Source organism: Pleurodeles waltl, chromosome 11, assembly GCF_031143425.1.
Source record: "Pleurodeles waltl isolate 20211129_DDA chromosome 11, aPleWal1.hap1.20221129, whole genome shotgun sequence".
In the NCBI taxonomy this organism is placed as follows: Eukaryota; Metazoa; Chordata; class Amphibia; order Caudata; family Salamandridae; genus Pleurodeles; species Pleurodeles waltl.
In genome coordinates this window covers 700,490,876-700,511,676 of record NC_090450.1, presented here as the reverse complement: position 1 = coordinate 700,511,676, position 20,801 = coordinate 700,490,876, and the positions used below count along the sequence as shown (strand labels likewise).

General features: G+C 46.3%; 1 protein-coding gene across 3 annotated transcripts in view; it reads left to right on the top strand.

Annotated features, from left to right (window-relative positions):
- LOC138266004 (poly(ADP-ribose) glycohydrolase-like) overlaps positions 1–20,801 on the top strand; it is a 441,110-nt gene that overhangs the window by 49,656 nt on the left and 370,653 nt on the right. For 2 of the 3 annotated variants that reach the window (XM_069214272.1, XM_069214273.1), the window contains exon 2: positions 15,215–15,854. The exons of the other annotated variant lie outside the window; for it this stretch is intronic. In XM_069214272.1, the coding sequence (XP_069070373.1) occupies positions 15,219–15,854 (636 nt within the window). In that variant the 5' untranslated portion in view covers positions 15,215–15,218. The remainder of the gene's footprint in view (positions 1–15,214; positions 15,855–20,801) is intronic. 3 annotated transcript variants of the gene reach the window in all.

The following is a 20,801-nucleotide window of genomic DNA, read 5'->3' as shown; positions in this document are numbered from 1 at the left end:
GCACTTTGCAATGGGTTTTCATTGTATACAGGGCATACAGCAATTAATTTGGTGAAATATAAAAAGTGAGAAATAGGTATCAAGAAAACCTTTGTATTTCTAAAATGGCCACAAGATAAGGTGTTGAGAAGCAGTGGTTATTTGCACATCTCTCAATTCCGGGGTGCCCATACTAGCATGTGAATTTTAGGGCATTTCTCAAATAGACGTCTTTTTTACACACTGTCTTACATTTGGAAGGAAAACATGTAGAAAAAGACAAGGGGCAGTAACACTTGTTTTGCTATTCTGTGTTCCCTCAAGTCTCCTGATAAAAATGGTACCTCACTTGTGTGGGTAGGCCTACTGCCCGCAAAAGGAATTCCCTTAACACATCAAAATTATCAAATACAAAACTACCTGTTTTGCGGGGGGCACCTGCATTTTTGGTCCTGGGCTCAGCAGCCATCTAGGGAAACCTATCATACCCAGACATTTCTGAAAACTAGACACCCGAGGGAGTCCAGGGAGGTGTGGCTTGCGTGGATCCCCCAATGTTTTCTTACCCAGAATCCTCAACTTTAGCTAAAAAATCACATTTTCCCCACATTTCTGTGTGGGATCACCGCACTGGGACACATTTCCTACCACCCACCGTTCCCCTCAGTCTCCCTGTAAAAATGATACCTCACTTGTGTAGGTGGGCCAGGGAAGAGCCAAAACATGTTGAAATTGAGGGGGAACCAAAGCGGGTCCAAAAGGGCAGTTTGAAAAAAAAACATTTTTAGGCTGACAAGTGCAGCAGAATTTTTATCGGTATAGATGAGACAAGGCTGGGTGGTAGGAATTTTGTGGATTCCTGCAGATTCCAGAAGGTTCCATCACAAAAATGTGGGAAAAATGTGTGATTTCCAGCAAAGTTGGAGGTTTGCAGGGCATTGTGGGTAAGAAAATGGTGTGGGATGCACGTGAAGCACAGCACCCTGGAATCACCCAGTTTTCAGATGTGTCTAGGTCTTGTGGATTTGTATACATGGCTGTGTCCCAAAGTCCAAAAAGTGCGGCCCTCACCATTTCAAGTGGGACGATTTTGAGAGTTAGTCAAGCTCTCATGACTTAAATGTAAAACCAATACCTAAAATAATCAAATGTCCTCTTGCTTGCCATGAGATAAGATGTTTTAGTGTGCGGGGACAAGCTGAAAGACTGTTACCACCTTCAGTTGGGGGGGCATAACCAGGCCCATACTGGTTGGTAGCCACCGCCCCAAAATATATATATATATATATATATATATATATATATATATATATATATATATATATATATATATATATATATATATATATATATATTTTTTTTTATTCACTGGCATCTAGTAGACTTTCTGCCCCCCCCCCGGGTGTGGATCAGGGGTAATTGCCCCATCTGCCCACTGGTGGGCAGAAGAACTTCAGCCCCATTTATTTGGGGTGGGGGTATGGCTATAAAACCAACCCTCTTATTTTGGAGAATAAAAATCTTCCTTGGTCTTGGGTGGGATTTCTGCCCCCCTTGGTGGCAGATGGGCCTTCCAAAAATAGGCCAGTCTGCCCCAAGGGGGGCAGATATGGCCAACAGTAATGTGCCCCCATGGGGTGTGACCCTTACCCAAGGGGCTGCCACCCCCAAACAAAACACACATATACACACACCAATCCCTGGTGCCTACGTGGTTTATGCCCCCCCCGTGGGCAGATCGACCTAATAGAAATAGGCCGATCTGCCCCCAAGGGGAGGGGAAATTGCTTAAAATAAATTTGCCCCCCACCACCCCAGGGGAGCGACCCTTGCCTAAGGGGTCGCTCCCCTTGCGTGAAATTGGTGCAAAAAGAAATCCTCTGTGCCTAGTGGTTTCTGCCCCCTTTTGGGGCATGTCGGCCTAATAAAAATAGGCCGATCTGGCCCCAAGGGGGGCAGAAATGGCCTAAAATAAATTCCCCCTCTCCCCGCCCCCTGGGGAAACAACCCTTGCCTAAGGGGTCCCTCCCCTTGCGTGAAATTGACGCAAAAAAATAAAGATCCCTGGTGACTAGTGGTTTCTGCCCCCCTTGGGGGCAGATTGGCCTAACACAAATCGGCCGATCTGCCCTCAAAGGGGGTAGAAATTGTCTAAATACAATTTGTCCCCCAGGGGAGCAACCCTTGTCTAAGGGGGCGCTCCCCATATATAAAAAACAAAAGTAAACATAAACAAAAATATATCACTGGTGTCTAGGGGTTTCTGTCCCCCCGGGGGCAGATGGGCCTGATTATAGTAGGCCGATCTGCCCCTAGAGGGGGCAGAAAAGGCCTAAAAAAAATTGTCCGCTGGGGAGCAGCCCTTGCCCAAGGGGACGCTCCCCTTATGCGCAAGTATTAAAAAAAAAAATCCCTAGTGTCTAAAGATTTCTGCCCCCTTGGGGGCTGATTGGCCTAATAAAAATAGGCTGATCTGCCCCCAAGTGGGGCAGAAATGTCCTAAATTTTATATGTCCCCCAGTGGAGCTACCCTTGCCTAAAGGGTCGCTCCCCAGCTCTCTAAAAAAACAAAAATAATAATCCCTGCCACCTAGAGGTTTCTGCCCCCATGGTCGCCCCCCTTGAATGAAATTTGCCTTAAAAAAAAAAAAACTCCCTGGTGTCTAGTGGTTGGCCTCATAAAAATAGGCCGATATGCCCCCAAGGGTGGCAGAAAAGGCCTTGAAAAAAATTGCCCCCCTGGGGAGCGACCCTTGCCCAAGGGGTCGCTCTCCTTATGCCAATTTCTATTTGGAGAAAAATCCCTGGTGTCTAGTGGACATTTCAGAAGCCGGATCGCTTGATGATCCAGCTTCTGAAATGCTCTAAGACTTCAAAGGGAAGGAAATTTATTTCCTTCCCTTTGAAGCCTCTCAGGCCCCCATCACATGATCAGAAGAGAAATGCTTTGCATTTCTCTTCTGATCGATGGGGAGGTGGCCTCTGATGAGGTCAAAGCGCGATCGTGCGCTGACGTCATCAGAGGCCACTGGTGGGGGCTGGGGGGGTGCCGGGGGTGGAAGGGGAAGGGCTTCCCTTTCCATCCCTGCCTATAGCCCATAGAGGGAGCGCTACCTCTGAGCTCATGTCCGAGGACGTAATGGTTACGTCCTCCGGCACAGGAGCACTGTGCCGGTGGACGTAACCATTACTTCCCCCTCACAGAAGGGGTTAATCAGAGAGCATTCTGGGAGCATTATATGTAGCCTCATATTGTTAAACTTTGCAAACATGTGACATTTTTATTCTAGAGCCACTGTCAGTAGTACAGTCCAAGCTTACCACATTTACTCAGATCTCTCACTCTAATATTACCCCCTTGGGTGCCCAGCACATAACGGTTAGGTCCTCGTTTGCATCGCTCGGGCGACGAGGATGTACCCGTATGACCTGCTATGGGCCCTCGGGGGAGGGGAATGCTAGTGCTCCCCGATGGCCAAGCATCTTCTTCCCTGGACAGGGATGGAAGGGGAATCGCTTCCCCTTCCACCCCCAACCACCGTGGCGTCTGATAATGTCAGCGCGCGATTGCACGCTGACCTCATCAGAGGCTGTCCCCACTCCAGCGTGGCTCGGAAGAGAAATGCTTTAGCATTTCTCCTCCGATCATGTGGAGGGGGCGAGAGATGCATCAAAGGAAAGGAAAGACCTTTCCTTTCCTTTTATGTCTCTCTCAGCATTCCTGATGCCTGATCGTGAAGCCATGGGGCAGGAGAAATGCCCACTAGATACCAGGGAGTTTTTAAATTTTTTTTTATATATAGATATGCATAAGGGGAGCGGCCCCTTGGGCAAGGGCTGCTCCCCGGGGGTGGGCAAATTATTTTTAGGCCTTTTCTGCCCCCAGGGGGTTCAGAAACCGCTAGACACCAGGGCTTATTATTTTTTGTTGTTGTTTTATTTTTTTAGATGTGGGTAGCGACCCCTTAGGCAAGGGTTGCTCCCTGGGGGGAGGGAGGGGGGGCAGATCAGCCTATTTTTATTAGGCCAATCTGCCCGCAAGGGGGGCAGAAACCACTAGACACCAGGGTTTTTTTTTTTTGGGTTAATTTTACGCAAGGGGAGCGAACCCTTAGGCAAGGGTCGCTCCCCTGGGGGGGAATTTGTTTTAGGCAATTTCTGCCCCCCTTTGGGGGCAGATCAGCCTCTTGTAATTAGGCCGATCTGCACCCAGGGGAGGCAGAAACCTCTAGGCACCAGGGATTTTATTATTTTTTTTATTTTTTTTATTTTTTTAGACTTGGGGAGCGACCCCCTTAGGCAAGGATCACTCCCCCGGGGGAATTGCTCCCAAGGGGGACAGAAACCACTAGACACCAGGGATTTTTATTTTTTGCGTCAATTTCACACAAGGGGAGTGACCCCTTAGACAAGAGTCATTCCCCTCGGGGACAAATTTATTTTAGGCCATTTCTGCCCCCCTTGGGGGCCGATCGGCCTATTTTTATTAGGCCGATCTGCCCCTACTGGGGGCAGAAACCACTAGGCACCAGGTATTTTTTTGGGGGCGCCAATTCCACGCTAGTTGGAACGACCCCTTAGGCAAGGGTCGTTCCCCTGGGGGGCAAATTTATTTTAGGCCATTTCTGTCCCCCTTGGCGGCAGATCAGCCTATTTATATTAGGCTGATCTGCCCCCAGGGGGGCAGAAACCACTTAGGCACCAGGGATTGGTGTGTGTGTATGTGTGTGTTTTGTTTGGGGAGGGCATCCCCTTGGGCAAGGGTCGCTTCCCATAGGGGCACATTACTGTTGGCCATATCTGCCCCCCTTGGGGGCAGATTGGCCTATTTTTGGAAGGCCCATGTGCCCCCTATGGGGGCACAAAGCCAACCAGAGACCAGAGAAGATGTATTTTTTCAAAAAAAGAGGGTGGGGGGTAATGGCCATATCTCCTCCCCAAATAAATGGGGCCAAAGTGGTTCTGCCCACCGGTGGGTAGATGGGGCAGTTACCCCCCGGTCCACTTCCCGGGGGCAGAAAGCTTGCTAGATGCCAGGGAATAAAAAAAATATATATATATTGGGATGTTAGCTACCAACCAGTATGGGCATGGTTATACCCCCACTACAACTGAATGGGGTAACAGTCTTTCAGCTCTTCCTCTCACACTAAAACATCTTAACACACGGAAAGCAAGAGGACATTTGGGCCATGAGAGCTTGTCTAACTCTCAAAATTGTCCCACTTGGAATGGTGAGGGATGCACTTTTTGGACTTTGGGACGCTGCCATGTAGAAAAATCCACAAGTCCTAGACACATCTGAAAACTAAACATCTGGGTGAGTCCAGGGTGGTGTGCTTCACATGCACCCAGCACCATTTTCTTACCCACAATTCCCTGCAAACCTCCAACGTTGCTGGAAATCACACAATTTCCCCACATTTTTGTGACGGAATCTGCAGGAATACACAAAATTCCGACCACACAGCATTGTTGCATCTATACCGATAAAAAATCTGCCCCACTTGTCAGCCTAAAAATGTTTATTTTGTCGAACTGCCCTTTTGGATCCGCTTTGGTTCCCCTTCATTTTGGACGTGTTTTTGGCTGTTCCCTGTCACAGGCACTTGGCCCACCTACACAAGTGAGGTATCATTTTTACTGGGAGACTGAGGGGAATGTTGGGTGGTAGGAAATTTGTGTGGGTGCGGTGATCCCACACAGAAATGTGGGGAAAAATGTCATTTTTTAGCTCAATTTGAGGTTTGCTGAGGATTCCTGGTAAGAAAACACTAGGGGATCCATGCACGTCACACCTCCCTGGATTCCCTCGGGTGTCTAGTTTTCAGAAATGGTTGGGTTTGGTAGGTTTCCCTAGGTGACTGCTGAGCCCAGGACCAGAAACTCAGGTGCCTCCCCCTGCAAAAACAGGTAGTTTTATATTTGATAATTTTGATGTGTCCACATAGTGTTTTGGGGCATTACCTGTCGCGGGCAGTAGGCCTACCCACACAAGTGAGGTACCATTTTCATTGGGAGACCTGGGAGAATGCTGGGTAGAAGGAAGTTTGTGGCCTGTCTCAGATTCCAGAACTTTGCAGCACCGAAATGTGAGGAAAAAGTGTTTTGGTTTTTTTGGCCAAATTTTGAGGTTTGCTAAGGATTCTGTGTAACAGAACCTGGTGAGAGCACCACAAGTTACCGCATCCTGGGTTCCCCTAGGTGTCTAGTTTTCAGAAATGTCCAGGTTTGCTAGTTTTTCTTAGGTGCCGGATGAGCTAGAGGCCAAAATCCACAGCTAGGCACTTTGCAAAAAACAGGTCTATTTTCTTTGGGAAAATGTGATGTGTCCGCATTGTGTTTTGGGGCATTTCCTGTTGCGGGCACTAGCCCTACCCACACAAGTGAGGTACCATTTTTATCGGGAGACCTGGGGGAATGCCTGGTAGAAGCAAGTTTGTGATTCCTTTCAGATTCCAAAACTTTGTGTCACCGAAATGTGAGGAAAAGGTGTTTTTTTGGGGGGCCAAATTGTGAGGTTTGCAAAGGATTCTGGGCAACAGAACCTGGTGAGAGCCCCACAAGTCACCCCACCTTGGATTCCCCTAGGTGTCTAGTTTTTAAAAAAATGCACAGGTTTCCCTAGGTGCCGGCTGAGCTAGCGGCCAAAATCCACTGCTAGTCACTTTGCAAAAAACATGTCAGATTTCAATGTAAAGATGCCACACAAGTGAGGTACCATTTTTATTGGGAGATTTGGGGGGGGGCAGAATAGAAGAAAAGTGTAATTGCCCCTTGCCTTTCTGAACATTTTTTCCTTCCAAATGTAAGACAGTGTGTAAAAAAGACGTCTATTTGAGAAATGCACTGTAATTTACATGCTAATATGGGGACCCGGGAATTCAGAGATGTGCAAATAACCACTGCTTTTCAACACATTATCTTGTGCCCATTTTGGAAATACAAAGGTTTTCTTGATACCTATTTTTCACTTTTGCTGTATACACGGTATAGAATGAAAACCCATAGCAAGGTGCAGCTCATTTATTGGCTCTGGGTACCTAGGGTTCTTGATGAACCTACAAGCCCTATGTATCCCCGCAACCAGAAGAGTCCAGGAGATGTAACGGTATATAGCTTTATAAAATCTGACATTGCAGGAAAAAGTTGCAGAGTAAAACATGGAGAAAAATTGTGTTGTTTTTTTTTGCCACCTCAACTTCAATATTTGTTTATTTCAGCTGTTATTTTCTGTAGGAAAACCTTGTAGGACCTACACAAATTACCCCTTGGTGAATTCCGAATTTTATCTACTTTTCAGAGATGTTTAGCTTTCCGGGATTTAGCATTGGTTTCACACCCATTCCTGTCACTAACTGGAAGGAGGCTAAAAGCACAAAAAATAGTAAAAATGGGGTATGACCCAGTAAAATGCCAAAATTGTGTTGAAAAATTGGGTTTTCTAATTCAAGTCTGCCAGTTCACCAAAGCTGGGAAGATGGTGATTTTTAGCACCGCAAACCCTTTGTTGATGCCATTTTCAGGGAAAAAAAAAAAAACCTTCTTCTGCAGCCCTTTTTTCTCATTCTTTTGAGAAAAAAGAAATGTTTGCAGTATTCTGGCTAATTTCTAGGTCTTCTTCAGGGGAACCCACAAACTCTGGGAACCTCTAGGATCCCTAGGATGTTGAAAAAAAGGATGCAAATTTGGTGTGGGTAGCGTATGTGGACAAAAAGTTACGAGGGCCTTAGTGCGAACTGGCCCAAATAGCCAAAAAGAAGCCTAGCACCTGAGGGGGGAAAGGTCTGGCAGCGAGGGGGTTAAAGGTCTTGTATTAATTGACCATAAATACAAGTTCGAATAGCATTAGCATATGAACACAAATATTACCTTCCCTGATCCATAATGTGGTCTTCGTTCTCAAACTATTTTGTGACTCCTCCCTGAATCCACACTCCACCAGGACAAAGACTCCTCAGATTGTGTTTTTTCCACCAGTCAGGTTTGAGCATTATTCTCCAGCTCCAGGGCTATTGAGCGATGTATTACCGTTTCATATTCAGTCATCAGCTGATCTGCTACAGCATGGGAAACCTCATTGTTGATAATGCAGCTTTGAAGTTGATCTGCACCCTAAGTGCTTCTTGGCCTCAGGTCATATGAGAATGGCTCCTGGAGGAAAAGAGTATGCATAATGTGCCATTGCAGTTCTGTTTAAAATATTATGCAAAGTTCTCATGTTTGGGCCAACATCAGTTCTTTTATCTCTGTCTCCCTCAAGACCACAAATAACTAAACTATTCAGCATGTAAGGCTTTCAAAGACCAGAAGCAAATGCTATATCAGATGGAACATCAGTGGGCACACTTCAGGATACAACGCTGCACCCCAGTGAACTGCTGGTCACTGTCAGCTCTAAGGAGACTGAAGGATCATGCTATGGGACAAAGGTTTATATGACATTCCAGCAGATCAAAAGCCATGGACCATGAAATCCTCTGCAAGGTCTCAGACATTAAAGAAGAGCTTACTGGGTCCCAAGGTACTGAACAAAGACAGCACCCAGAGCAACCATACCTTGAGCAACAGTCGAGGATCGACCCTCTAAGATTCACCTTTAAAATGAGTCACAGCCAGAGACCAAGCACCACTCCTGAGGGAGTTGGGTGTCAAGCCTTGAGACCTCAGGCAATCCGGCCACAGGCACTGAGTCCAGGGCACAATCCACTAAGAAAAAAGGGAGCCCCAATGACCTACTTAGTAAACATATCCATAACAAACAGCTGTAAGACTGCTACATGGCCTACACCACACACCTTCACTAAACATTATGAATGGATACCTAAACCCGGCAAAAGACATAAGTTGTTGAAATCGCATACCTGCCACTTACAAAAAGTATTTTCAGTGTTAGGAGGGGGTAGGACTTTGGAGGGGAACGGGGCCTGGTACCGAGAGTACCTAAGAGGTTTCTGCCCCTCACCGAGCCCCCATCCCCTCCCAAAAAAAACAAAAGGTCATCGAGGCTGTAGCCGATGTCCTGGGGTGTTTTCTTACTTTTTACAGACATCAGCTGCTAGCAGCCTCCAAAAACGAGCTGCAAACTTACTATTTAAAGTGGTTTTCAGCTAATTTTTCCTGTCACTGTGTGATTTCGGCTCCTCATAGGGTGACCATGTGAAGAGAGCCAAAACCGTGTGACATACGCTGGTACCGTGCGAGTTGGCAGGTTTGTAATTATGTTAAAGACTTTATTCTAGTGAAGTGCAGTCAGTCACGCCTGATCACGTAACATCTTTTGGAGGAAGGATCAGGTTATTCCTTCTCTAGTGGGAGGAAATAACCTCAAACATGTGGGTTCTATCTGTTGCCCAGTATGGTTAGTGCTACACCAACTACTGCTGGAACAAGAGGTACATGCATTTCTTAGCTAAGGGGCAATAGACCTGGTACCCCCACACCTTTGGGGGCCAGGAAGTGTATTCAATGTACTTTCTCATTCCCAAAAACAGAAGGGTCCTCCTGGCCTAGTGTCAACCTCAGTTCTATGAATCTGTACGTACTGCTGGAGTATTTCAGAATGACAACCCTAAAGGATGCTATCCTGCTACTCTTCACAGGAGATCGCATGGTAGCCCTCGACCTGAAGGCAACCTGCTTCCACATTCCCCACACATATGGCACATAACTTTTACAGCCAATTTGTGGTTAGTGGACAACAATACAAGTTCAAGGTTCTGTCCTTCTTAGTCAGAACAGCACGTTGGTGTTTATGGAATGTGGTTGAGAAAGAGCAGTATCTGAAAGCAATACCATGCAGACACTCAGGCAGCTGTGCCACTCCTACATTCATTAGGGTTGACAGTAAATCTGAAACAACTGCATCTCAGCTGACAACAAATACTATCCTTTTTAGGAGCTGAACTTAACTCTGTCACGGGCGATGCCTACCCAAATCAAGAGAGGGTGATGGCATTTCAAAGACTGCTTCCTCGTTTTCTAAGATCATTTCCTCTACCCATGAGAGTATAAGAGGTATTGGGTATTAGGGCTTCATGCTTAGCTATAGTACTGCATGTAAGATTGCCCATGCGTCCGCTTTAAGAGTGTTTACCAAGGCAACGATTGCGAGCAACTTGTCAGTGGGAAGATCTAGTATTGCCGGAGCTCAGGAATCGCATAATCTCTGACGAAGGAATGGCAAAAATTTGTCACTGGACAGGCCATTTCTGGACCATCCACTGAGGCGACTTTTACCACACGTCTTACTCATCAGGTGGGGATCACATCAGTCACATGACTTCAGGGTAGCTGGATGCTGGAACAAAGAAAAAGTCATATCAGATTTCTGAAAGTGATAGTAAAGTAACTTGCTCAAAGAGTGTTTTTACGCTCATTTGGAGAAAACCGTTTTGTTGTAGATGTAGAACATGATTGCCATGTATTGCATTCGGAAGCATGGTGAGTTCGATCACCTCAACCGTCACCTCTAGCTCACACTATCAGGCACTAGGCCATTTGCAGTCACATTCACCTCCTACCAGACCACCCATAGTGGGTGCACAGCTTCTTAGCTGACCTGCTAAGACTAAACGTCATACTTACTAGGTTCATGGGGCCACAGTTTGAGACAGTTACTCTTGTGATGTACACAATTTATCTTGGAAAGTAGCCTTTCTTATTGCAGACTCTTCACTAAGAAGAGTCAGTGAGCGGCAAGTGTCAATAGAAGAGGAATCGTCAATTCAGATTCACAGGGATAGAGTTGTGTCATGACAAATCCTTGATACCTTGAAAAGACGTTCTCCCTTTTTCACTTGAACTTGACTATTGAGTTTCCTTGATTCTTCCCACATCCTGAGTTGGAAAAAAGGGCGCTGCACACAAAAGATTAATTAAATAAGCTTTAAAGTATTACACTGACAGAACGAAAGCCAACAAAGAAACTGTTTGCTGCTTTCGCAGAACCCACTTGGGAAATTTTATTTCTGGTATCTGTAAGACTGCTTGGTGTACACCACACACCTTTGCTGAGTATTATTGTGTGAATATCTACGCGTGGCGAGAGGCTTTTGTTGTCCAAGCTGTGTTAAAGGCTTTAGTCCAAGTATCTGCCTTATCTACTTGCAAGACACTGCTTCTGTGGGAGTGCACTTCGTTTTAGACTGTGCAAAGCCTGTGATCAAGAGCAGCACATACTATAAATGGAAAATATTTCTTACCCTGTAACAGCCTGCCATCGCTTGTGGTACGGTGGATTCCATGTGCCCTCCCATCTCCCCTGGTATAAGTGGAAGTTCCAGAGGTTTATTATCCATAATAACATATTCATTCTCAGTGTACCGGATACATGAACTCTTCTGCTTTATTATACTTTACTTGCATTAATCAAACCGAGGCGAAGTCTTTGTCCTGGTGTATTGTGTGTTCAGGGAGGATTTACAAGATATTTCGAGTCTGAAGAGGACTATGAAAAAAAGAAAATAAATTGCAACGATCCACACCCAATGGTAGACAGCAGGAGTATGCAAAACATGTGAATCTACCGCACTACAAGCTACAAATAAATAGTTACATAGAAAGTAAAGTTTTCCATTTCGTGAGTAGGCTTTGAGAGCTTTAGTTTTTTTTGGCAAAATAAAGTGAAAATGACATTTAAGATGCACTAGGGGATGCCATTTTTTTCAGAATTCTGACAGTGGGACACCTCTCTTTCCCCCCTGAACTTCTCTGAAAGGTATGGGTTCGCTTACTTTTCTTGGTCGCAGGAAATCGGTACATGTATAACAAATCACTTTCGAAGACCACCAGCTGCCATTGATGGCGAAGGGTCAAGCAGACCCTGGTATGCAGCTCCCCTCAGTCAGCACATGGGGCCTTTCAGAGGCACGGCCTTGTTGAAGAATGTTGGCATTTGTCTTTGGTTTACTGTAACTGCAATAATGTTAAAGGAGTTTCGAAGTGGGCAGTCGTTACTGTAGTGGGTGGATAACTGTTCTGGGGTTCTGTCTGAGCCAACAAGGACAAGGGAGGGACCGTGCTGAGAAATTGAGCTTCCTATTCAGACTCCTCCATCCTTATGCTTCACAGAAAGCAGCCCTTCTCCCTAGGTTTCTTAAACCGCATACTTTTTAAACAAGTGGGTTTAAGGAGGAAGGTGCCAGTGGGCCGGACTGGCCCCTCCCTCAGCTAGAGATTAAGCTGTACCCTTCTGAATTTTTCATGGCACCGTTTTTATCCTTACTTTTTTGCCCCACTTGTTGGTCCAGTGCCACGAAGAAGCTCTTCCTAGTTAGCAGAGTACACTTTAGTAGGATTATATGAAGGCTTGCTTTTAGGTTCTTTTGGGCGTAAACAGAAGCCGCCCTTGCTACAGCCGGTTCAGGAACAGCTTTGTTCTTGGAACTTTGTGGTGTGTGACCTTCATGGGGGAAGTTGGTGGGGGTGTGGCTGCCATGAACAATGGGCCTCTGCTGACCGTCTGTTCGTGACGTCTGAAGGGTGTGGTGTTTTTCGGCAACATAGTTGTGCACGTCAAGAGGTAGAGAGTTATGTTAGCTAACGGTGCCGGAAAAAATCTGTTTCTTTGAATTTTGTTTTAGTGGAGTGTTCAAAACTCAGAGCACCGGTGATCTTTAGGCACGGTTGGTCGGGGCATTAACAACGCGTTATCTCGTCTGTAGCACTGAAAGACCTCGGAAGCTGTAAGGTTTTACTAAGTCACCGCTAGGGCGGCAGTTTCCAAATCATTTTGTCTCTACCATGTCAACTGTGTACACGGCCTGGAATGAGTAAGTGATTGAGGAGAGAGGGAGTGCAGTAGTAAAGTGCATTTAATTGACAATCCCTTACCTAGGCGCTGTTTAGATAGACGCCCGAGGCTGCTTCTGGGAATCAGACCTCCACGGATGTGCTGTGCACTCCCCACTCACTCTATACTCAGTGGCGCGACACGGGATGCAAGAAGTGTCCCCAGATGGGATTGCAAGAGGCTGAAAGTGAAAGTGCCAATAAGCCATTTGGCTCTCTGTAGGGCGCTCAACAGTCTTTCTGTCACCTGTAACCCATGTCCTCCCTTCTCTGAATCCCATTACAGCTTTCATCACACTGGCTCCTTAAATGTATGCATGCATGCATGTGGAATTTAACAGAGCGCCTTCCCAATACTACTCACCTGCCTGTGTCACCCACCAGGACATAGCACCTACTTGGAATCCAGACTTTTTTTCTTAACTTGCATCTCCCTGTACCCCACCTACCACTCTCTCCATGCTCCTTTAGAGCTCCAGCAGCTCCCTGTGCCTCACTCCACCCAAAATGTGCAGCACTTTCCTTTGTCTTTTCTCTTTACCTGCACCTTCTCCTTAGTATCCAAGACATCATTTGCTCTGCCTCATCCCCCTTGCCCAGCATCCACTGGTATTGAGAACCTCATAGCACCCCAGCTTCCTCTAGAGTATACAGCACCTCGCTCTATGCAATTTGCAGAGATTCTCCTGTATCCCATGCCTGGCACCATCGGCGCCTGTGACAGATGCCCTACTGTATCCAGCACCCACTTGTGCCTCATTTCTATCCTCAGTATCAAGCACACCTATGCCGGATTCTCAGCAGCCATCTGTCCCGTATTTTGGTGAATATCTTTCGAAACTCTATACCAGTCCCAGTGGCTGTTGTGCTGTGTCCCAGCAACTTTATTCTCTGTGTCCTCTACGTGCTCTCTTTCATCTTTCTCAGCAGTAGCTCTGGCCCTGTATCTCGGGGCAGCTAACGCTCTGTCCTGTTCCTCAGCAGAACTGTGCCCTGCGTCTCAGCACCTAGATGCTCTGTATCTCAGCACCTAGATACCCGGTGTCTCAGAGCAGTTCCCTTCCATCTCTCTCAGCATCTGTCTGCCATCTGGCGCTTCTTTGGCATGTATTTTAGGACTCTGTCCCGTAGGACAGCATCTCTTTGACCCGTCTCTCAGCACCCTATCCTGTAGAACAGCATCTCTTTGACCCGTCTCTCAGCACCCGTCTCTCAGCACCCTATCCTGTAGAACAGCATCTCTTTGACCCGTCTCTCAGCACCCGTCTCTCAGCACCCTATCCTGTAAAACAGCATCTCTTTGACCCGTCTCTCAGCACCCTATCCTGTAAAACAGCATCTCCTTGACCCGTCTCTCAGCACCCGTCTCTCAGCACCCTATCCTGTAGAACAGCATTTCTTTGACCCGTCTCTCAGCACCCTATCCTGTAGAACAGCATCTCTTTGACCCGTCTCTCAGCACCCTATCCTGTAGAACAGCACCCTGGACTGCATCTCTTTGACCTGTATCCCAGTGCTTCTCTGGCCTGTGGCAGTATCACTGTGGAAGACACACATTCCTGACACATATTTTTAGGGCACAGTTATGCTCACATGACCCTTCTGTGGTTTGAGGAAATCCTTCTTTGCCTTGTTGTTTTAACAGCCCCCTTAACCACAGCAAAGAATAGCAGGACGTCAGAACCTTTTTTCAGCCATTTTCCCTCTCGTCACTTTTTGACACAATTCCCTGTCCGCAGTGCTTTAAATAGGCGGGTACTGTCCGGTACTGAGTACCTGCACTTCTTTCTTTTGAAAGGTAGAGTACCTGCGCCTCTTAGCACTGCTGCAATACATTTAATGGGACAGTACTGGCACTTCTCAGAAACAAGCAGGTAGTCTTAAAGAGCAAGTAGCAGCAATTCTATACTTCCATTTAGATCGCCACCTGTCTGTATTCAGGAGGGCCAAGTTCAGTGCCTTTCTGACCCATACTTACTCTGCTCCACCCTGCACTGTCTATTTCCACCCACTCCAACCAGGGAGCAGGAGGGGATATCCCATAAATCTGGATACGACGTTGTGACGTTTGTAGCACCATGCCGGAGCACGTCGCCGGAGACTGCTTGGGAAAGGGCACACAGGCTTCCGCGTTTTGTCCATTTTGCAGCTAGGTAAGTTAGATTTCGTGAGGGGGGGGGGGGAGGGGCACAAGAAAAGGCATTGGATTAGTCTATTTTACCATTGATGAGACAACTATGGGCATGTGGTGGCTGGGGTGGTGTAAGAGAGTAAGAACTGTCCTTACTTGCATTAAATATATTTTGTTCGTATTTGTATAAAGCTCTTGAGCCCCTTATGAGCCCAATATATGTGTAGGTTATTTCTTACCAAAAGCAGACTTGCTCTTCCTCATACATGTTTCAGTCTAGCCTAAAACTGTTGTTTTTTATTTTGTTCCCAGGGCAATGGCTAAGAGGAACGACAGTTCTTTAGTGGCGAGCTGCTTGAATCAAGATCACATGAGTGATCGTTCAGGCCATCCTGCAGACGAAACAAAGCTTTCTGAAAACACGTTTTCAAGGAGTTCGGAATCGGAAGACTTAATGCATTTTCCGGGCCAAGACAAAACCGAGACTCACAGTCTGGGTACGGGGCAGCATCGGAAGACTTCTGAAAGTGATGGAGACTCGCATCCAAAGCTGCTCCATCCCCTCAGCAAATCTGGATACAAGCATGAACATCCAAAGGGACCCTTAGAGCAACACGGATTTCTGAGTAGCAATAATAAAGACCTGGACAAGACGCCATGGGGAGCTGTAGACTACATTGATGAAGACACGAGGAGCAAAGTCAAAGGGCTAGATCATGAATTACCCAGGGAGAAGGATAGTGGGCAGTTCTCAGATGTGTGTCACCAGGAGAAGAGGCAGAAGGACATGGGCGCACATTACTCCTTTACTAAAGAGGAGGTGTTGCCCACCAGGAGGCCCGACCATGGGCAGAGCTTCCTAGGAGTAAGCATCGACCACCTGAAGAAAACTGACCCCACCCACCCAATGCCACAGTTGAGACCATCACCCGAACATGTTGTGCTGGTAGAGGTGAGTGTTTTTGATGGGCTAGGGATCCGTGAAAGCAGCATAAAGTTTCCAGTAGGTATACTCTAGGCTTACAACGCTAATGGACACAGATTTAGCAAGGCGTGCACTTTCAATTCATTGTTCGGTTAAATATTTATTTTATTATGGATGCCTTTTATAGATTATCCAAAGAATCAGAACATGCATATCGCTTCTTGAACGGTCAACGGTGAGCCGCAAATTTAATAGCAACTAACACTTGTGATCCTGGTATATTCACTCCCCCTGAATCCTCTGTCCACTAACCAAGGTTTACCACCAGCTTCCCACCTACCCTGTCTTGCAGAGCATCATAGAATGATTTTAATTACTGCATCCTATAATTTTCAACATTATTCATATTACATCTGTACACTCCTGATCAAGCAGCTTCTAAGCCCTATGTCTCGGAGGGCATATCAACTCCCGGTTTTCCCTTACCCATATGTGTGACCAGCAGTTTCCGTAGATCCAGTAACGTACTCCCTTTTACTCACATGAGTTGAACGCATTTCTGTGGCCATTGGGTCCCTTATTTTCAAATATCACATGTTGGTTGTGTGTCCTTGCTGTCTTTTCCAGTTCCTCGGGGTGATAGCATCACTGTAACAAGTAATTGTCGGAACAGCTTTTGTCTCATACCAGGCAGAGCAAAGACCTAAGAGAGCCTATGATATTTGCAGCTTGAATCTTTTTGGATTCATATGCTATGCATTATTCCGCCATGTAGTTAGTGGTTTGGCTCGGAATGTCTCCGTTTTCAATTCGATATTGATTCTGTCCCTGATTCTGCCCCTAATCAGTGTCAAGTGGCAGGGGTGTTGTGGTGCGGAGTCCCTTGGTGGGATTCGCAGCCTCTCTCATTGCTGCTCCCCTTCTGCAAGAACACCTACAAAAGAGCTGTCTTTGTTGCCCTGTGCATTACCGCGAGGTGTAGGACTCTGGCTTGGTTGCTGTATAGCGAAGGCGGTAAGGGATGTTTTTGGTTGTGACCCTCCTTAGGAAGGCATTCTTCTGTGAGGAGTGGCTCCTACCCTGCATTGCCCCCTGGACTGCAGGGCATCCCTCGATCTTAGTGTGTCGCTGTCCTTTTTCATTCTTTGCAGGAAATCCTTCACTGCTAGTCTGAAAAGTGACTCTCCTACGGGGCCTGTTTATTAGGGCTGCTTGTAGCTACTGCTTGAAACCTGACTCTCTCAATCATGCGTTCCTCATGAGTGTGGACCCCGTACACATCGGTCTGCTTGCAGAATCCACAGCACACAAGGCCAACTATAGGTAGGTATTACTACCTGCCTTCCCCTCTTGCACCAAATCCCTTCCATTCTTCTGATACTGCTCAGGGTGGTGTTCTAGAAGAGTCTCCATCTCTTCCTACTGTTGGTGGGCATATCTATTCAACAGGGCATTAGAATTTGCATTCCTCCATTGGACAGCTGATAAGTGCTACATTTTCTTGCCCACCATGTCCCCTCCTTTGCTTTTTCTGCTCCGGGGTGGGCCTACCTCTGTTGGCGACTTAGCCCTCTTGCAGCCTGTGGAAACTATGATGGAGTCTGCAGCCACTGGCCCACCAATGAGGAAGGGAGCCGCTGTGGAATGTCTGTATTTTTTCTCTATGCATGGAATAATAACCTTTGATGTGGCTCTCTAAAAGCCTTCCTCCTCTGGTCCAACATGCTTGCTAACATCAGGCGGTATTGGCTTCTTCATTGAGAAGGTAGTAGGGTCTCAGCAAGAAGCATGATTCCCCTTGATTCTCTTTCAGTCTAACGCTGTAGGTGTCTGCTGCGCTATTCACCAGTGAGTTGTGCAACAAGATGTCATCTGGCAGTGATGACCCTGTGAGATATGTGTCTACCGACTATGCTGGTGACTTGGAATTAATGTCCTGCCAGTCCTCAAGTGGTTCATTTTCGAAAATGTCTTTCTGATACTGGCTATCATCAAATTCCTTGTTGAATTCTCCTCGATGTCAGTGTTATCAACTCTGATTGCCCTGGTTGTTCGACTTTGGCCTCGCTCTCGAGTAGTGCTTCCTTCAAGGAGCTGCGAGGAATCCTGTAGCCCTTTCTGAGTTGTCTAACTTCTTGTTTCTGAGGAGGGCCGCCATCTCGGCCTTGAGATGTTTCTCTTCTTCTTGACCTTGATCTCTTTAGTGTTGGCTTCAGTCGTCTGGGGCCTTTTCTTTGGTGCAGAGCTTTACGCCTTCTCGGATTGGCTTCTCCCTCCCGTACTTCTGATCGCCTTTTCGGATTTGAGGCTGGTTCAGTGGGTTTGCCTCTTACAGTATCTTTTATATTAGATCCAAGGGGCTCTTTTTGTCTCTTTGGCCTGTTGTTTGGCCTCTGGGGCACTTAGAAATCAAAGAAAACTTATTTGATCTGGAGACTGTTCTTTCGGCTCTGTCCCCGATCTCCCCTGTACCTTGTATTCCCTGCTTTTGGTCTTATGTGACAGTGGGTTCTTTGGTGCTTTCCACTTTCAGCGTGGACTGTCTTCTCTTCGGAGTCCTGTTGTTGTTGCTGTGGTCACCTAAACCCTGAGGGTGTTTATCTGCATTTGTGACATGCGTAGTGTGCCCACCTCTGCTTCTGTCTTACTTTAAGTTTCTTTGGCAGAAACTCAGCGCATTCATGGCACCCTTCCAATGCATGGTCTCTGGGCAAGCACAATTTTCAGAATTAGTGGCTATCCTTCTGCGCCAACTTGTAATGACATCTAGGGCAGATTCTGAATGGAGTATGCTCCATAGCAAGATGCGCTCTCTTTGCCTCGCAGCCAAGGACCTTGTAGTCTTGATGGGTTATCCAACCCAGAGTCTTCGGCAATCCTCGTCGATGTTCCTCCCTGTTCACAGGTTTTTCTTTGTGTCAGAGAAGATTTCCTTGGTCTTTTTTGGCTTGCCCATCAAAAAATCTTGTTTTTATCCAATATTTCTCTGAGCTGGATCCACTGCAACCAGACCAAACAGCAGAAGAAACAATATGACGATGGCGACCACACAATGGGACTTCTGAGGCGTATGTCTGATGTCATGGGGATGGACACCTGTCCTAATGGTCGATGACAACACCTACCAAAAAAAAAAAAGAGACACGCCGAACCCAGCAACTAGATGGTGGAATAATGGACAGCATGTGAATATAGAAGGTCTTAAAGCTGCAAAAATACTCCTACATGTAAGTAACTATTTCAATCCTCGGGTAAAGGGATATTCATATAATGTTTAGTCGAGCCCTGAATGCCTTTCCGAAATACTGATAGCATGGACCCCATATGTGTGGGTGTTAGATCTGGCAGCCTTAGGATAGTCTTCTCCCAGACCTTTTGCCTTTCACCTCCTGTTTTTGCTGTTTCTTTTTGTTGGCGTTAGGATTCTGAGCACTTTCCCATTGCTGACCAGTGCTAAAGCGCATGTGCTTCTACTCTTAACAACATTAGTGTGTCCACGATTGGCATATCTAATTTACTTGTAAGTACCTTGAAAAGTGGTATACAATAAACCCAGGGCCTGTAAAATAAATGTTATTAAAGGGCCTGCAGCACTGAGTGTACCACCCACACAAGTAGCCTTTTAAACCTGTCTCAGGTCTGCTACTGCAGAGCCTGTGTGTGCAGTTTCACTGCCAATTCGACTTGGCTTTTAAAACCTCTTGCCAAGCCTTGAACACCTCTTTTATTACCTATAAGTCACCCCTAAGGCAGGCCTTAAGTACCCCATGGGGCAGGGTGCTATGTAAATAAAAGGCAGGACATGTACTTTTAGGTTTTACATTCACTGGTAGTGAAAAACGCCTAAAGTCGTTTTAAGTACTGTGAGGCCTACTCCTCTCATAGATCAGCATTGGGAATTCCTTAGTGTACTTTTAAGCTGTAATTCCTGATCAGAAAGGAGTAGCTCGGTCATGTTTCATGTCTTTGGAATGGTAATGGTATATCCTCTTTAATGGTAAAGTCTGATTTAACATTACTATTTTAGAAATGCCACATTTAGAAAGATGGCATTCTCTTTTCTTACTTCTCAATGTGCCTCACAGCCTGTCTCCAATACATGTCTGCAGTAGGTGACTGCTACACTTTGTGCATTCCCTCTAGACAGCCACAAACACAGGAAGTTTAGGTGTGTCTGAGCACTCATCTGGATTTTGATGGGCCCTCCTGGGCAGGAAGGATGGAAGGGAGTTGACACACATAAATAGGGAAGTGCATGTCTCCACACAAAGGGCTGATTACCCCCTACTGGTTGTCTGGAGCCAAGGCTAGGAGGAAAGGGTCTCTGTGCACTTCATAAACCCTCCTTGGGGTTACCCTCGCACTAAAGGCACCTTTGGGTATAAGTACTGCGTCTCTGACCAAGCCCCTAAAATCAGACACTTTTTGACCAGTAACCAAGCTGTCTCAGAGTGTGGAGTCTCTTTGTGGTGTTTTCATTGTGTTACTGTATGAGTGTGTATCACAAATACTTTACTCATTGCCTCTTAAGTTAAGCCTGCCTGCTCTGTGCCAAGCTACCAGAGGGTTAGCACAGGTTAATTAAAGTGTGTATCTGACTTACTCTGACTAGAGTGGTGGATTTTTCTTGTATGTAGTGCACACTTTGACAACTAGAAACCCCCATTTCTAACAGTTGGGTCAACCACTGTCCCACACAACCTTTTCATCTTACCTTGACTTATGTGGCTACAGCACTTTCAGTCTGTCAGGGGACACATATCACTCAGTCATTACTGTGTTTGTTGTCTACATGTGTTCGAATGCATAACAATTTAAAGTAATGCCCTCCCACAAGTTGATGCATCCCTCTATTGGGAGTGGTATCTCTCGAAATGTCTTCCACTTTCTTATATTAGCAAGTTAATTGTTTCAGGGGTATGTTTAAGATTGTATATAAAGCCCGAAACAAAGTCTTCGTCCTTCTAAATGTGG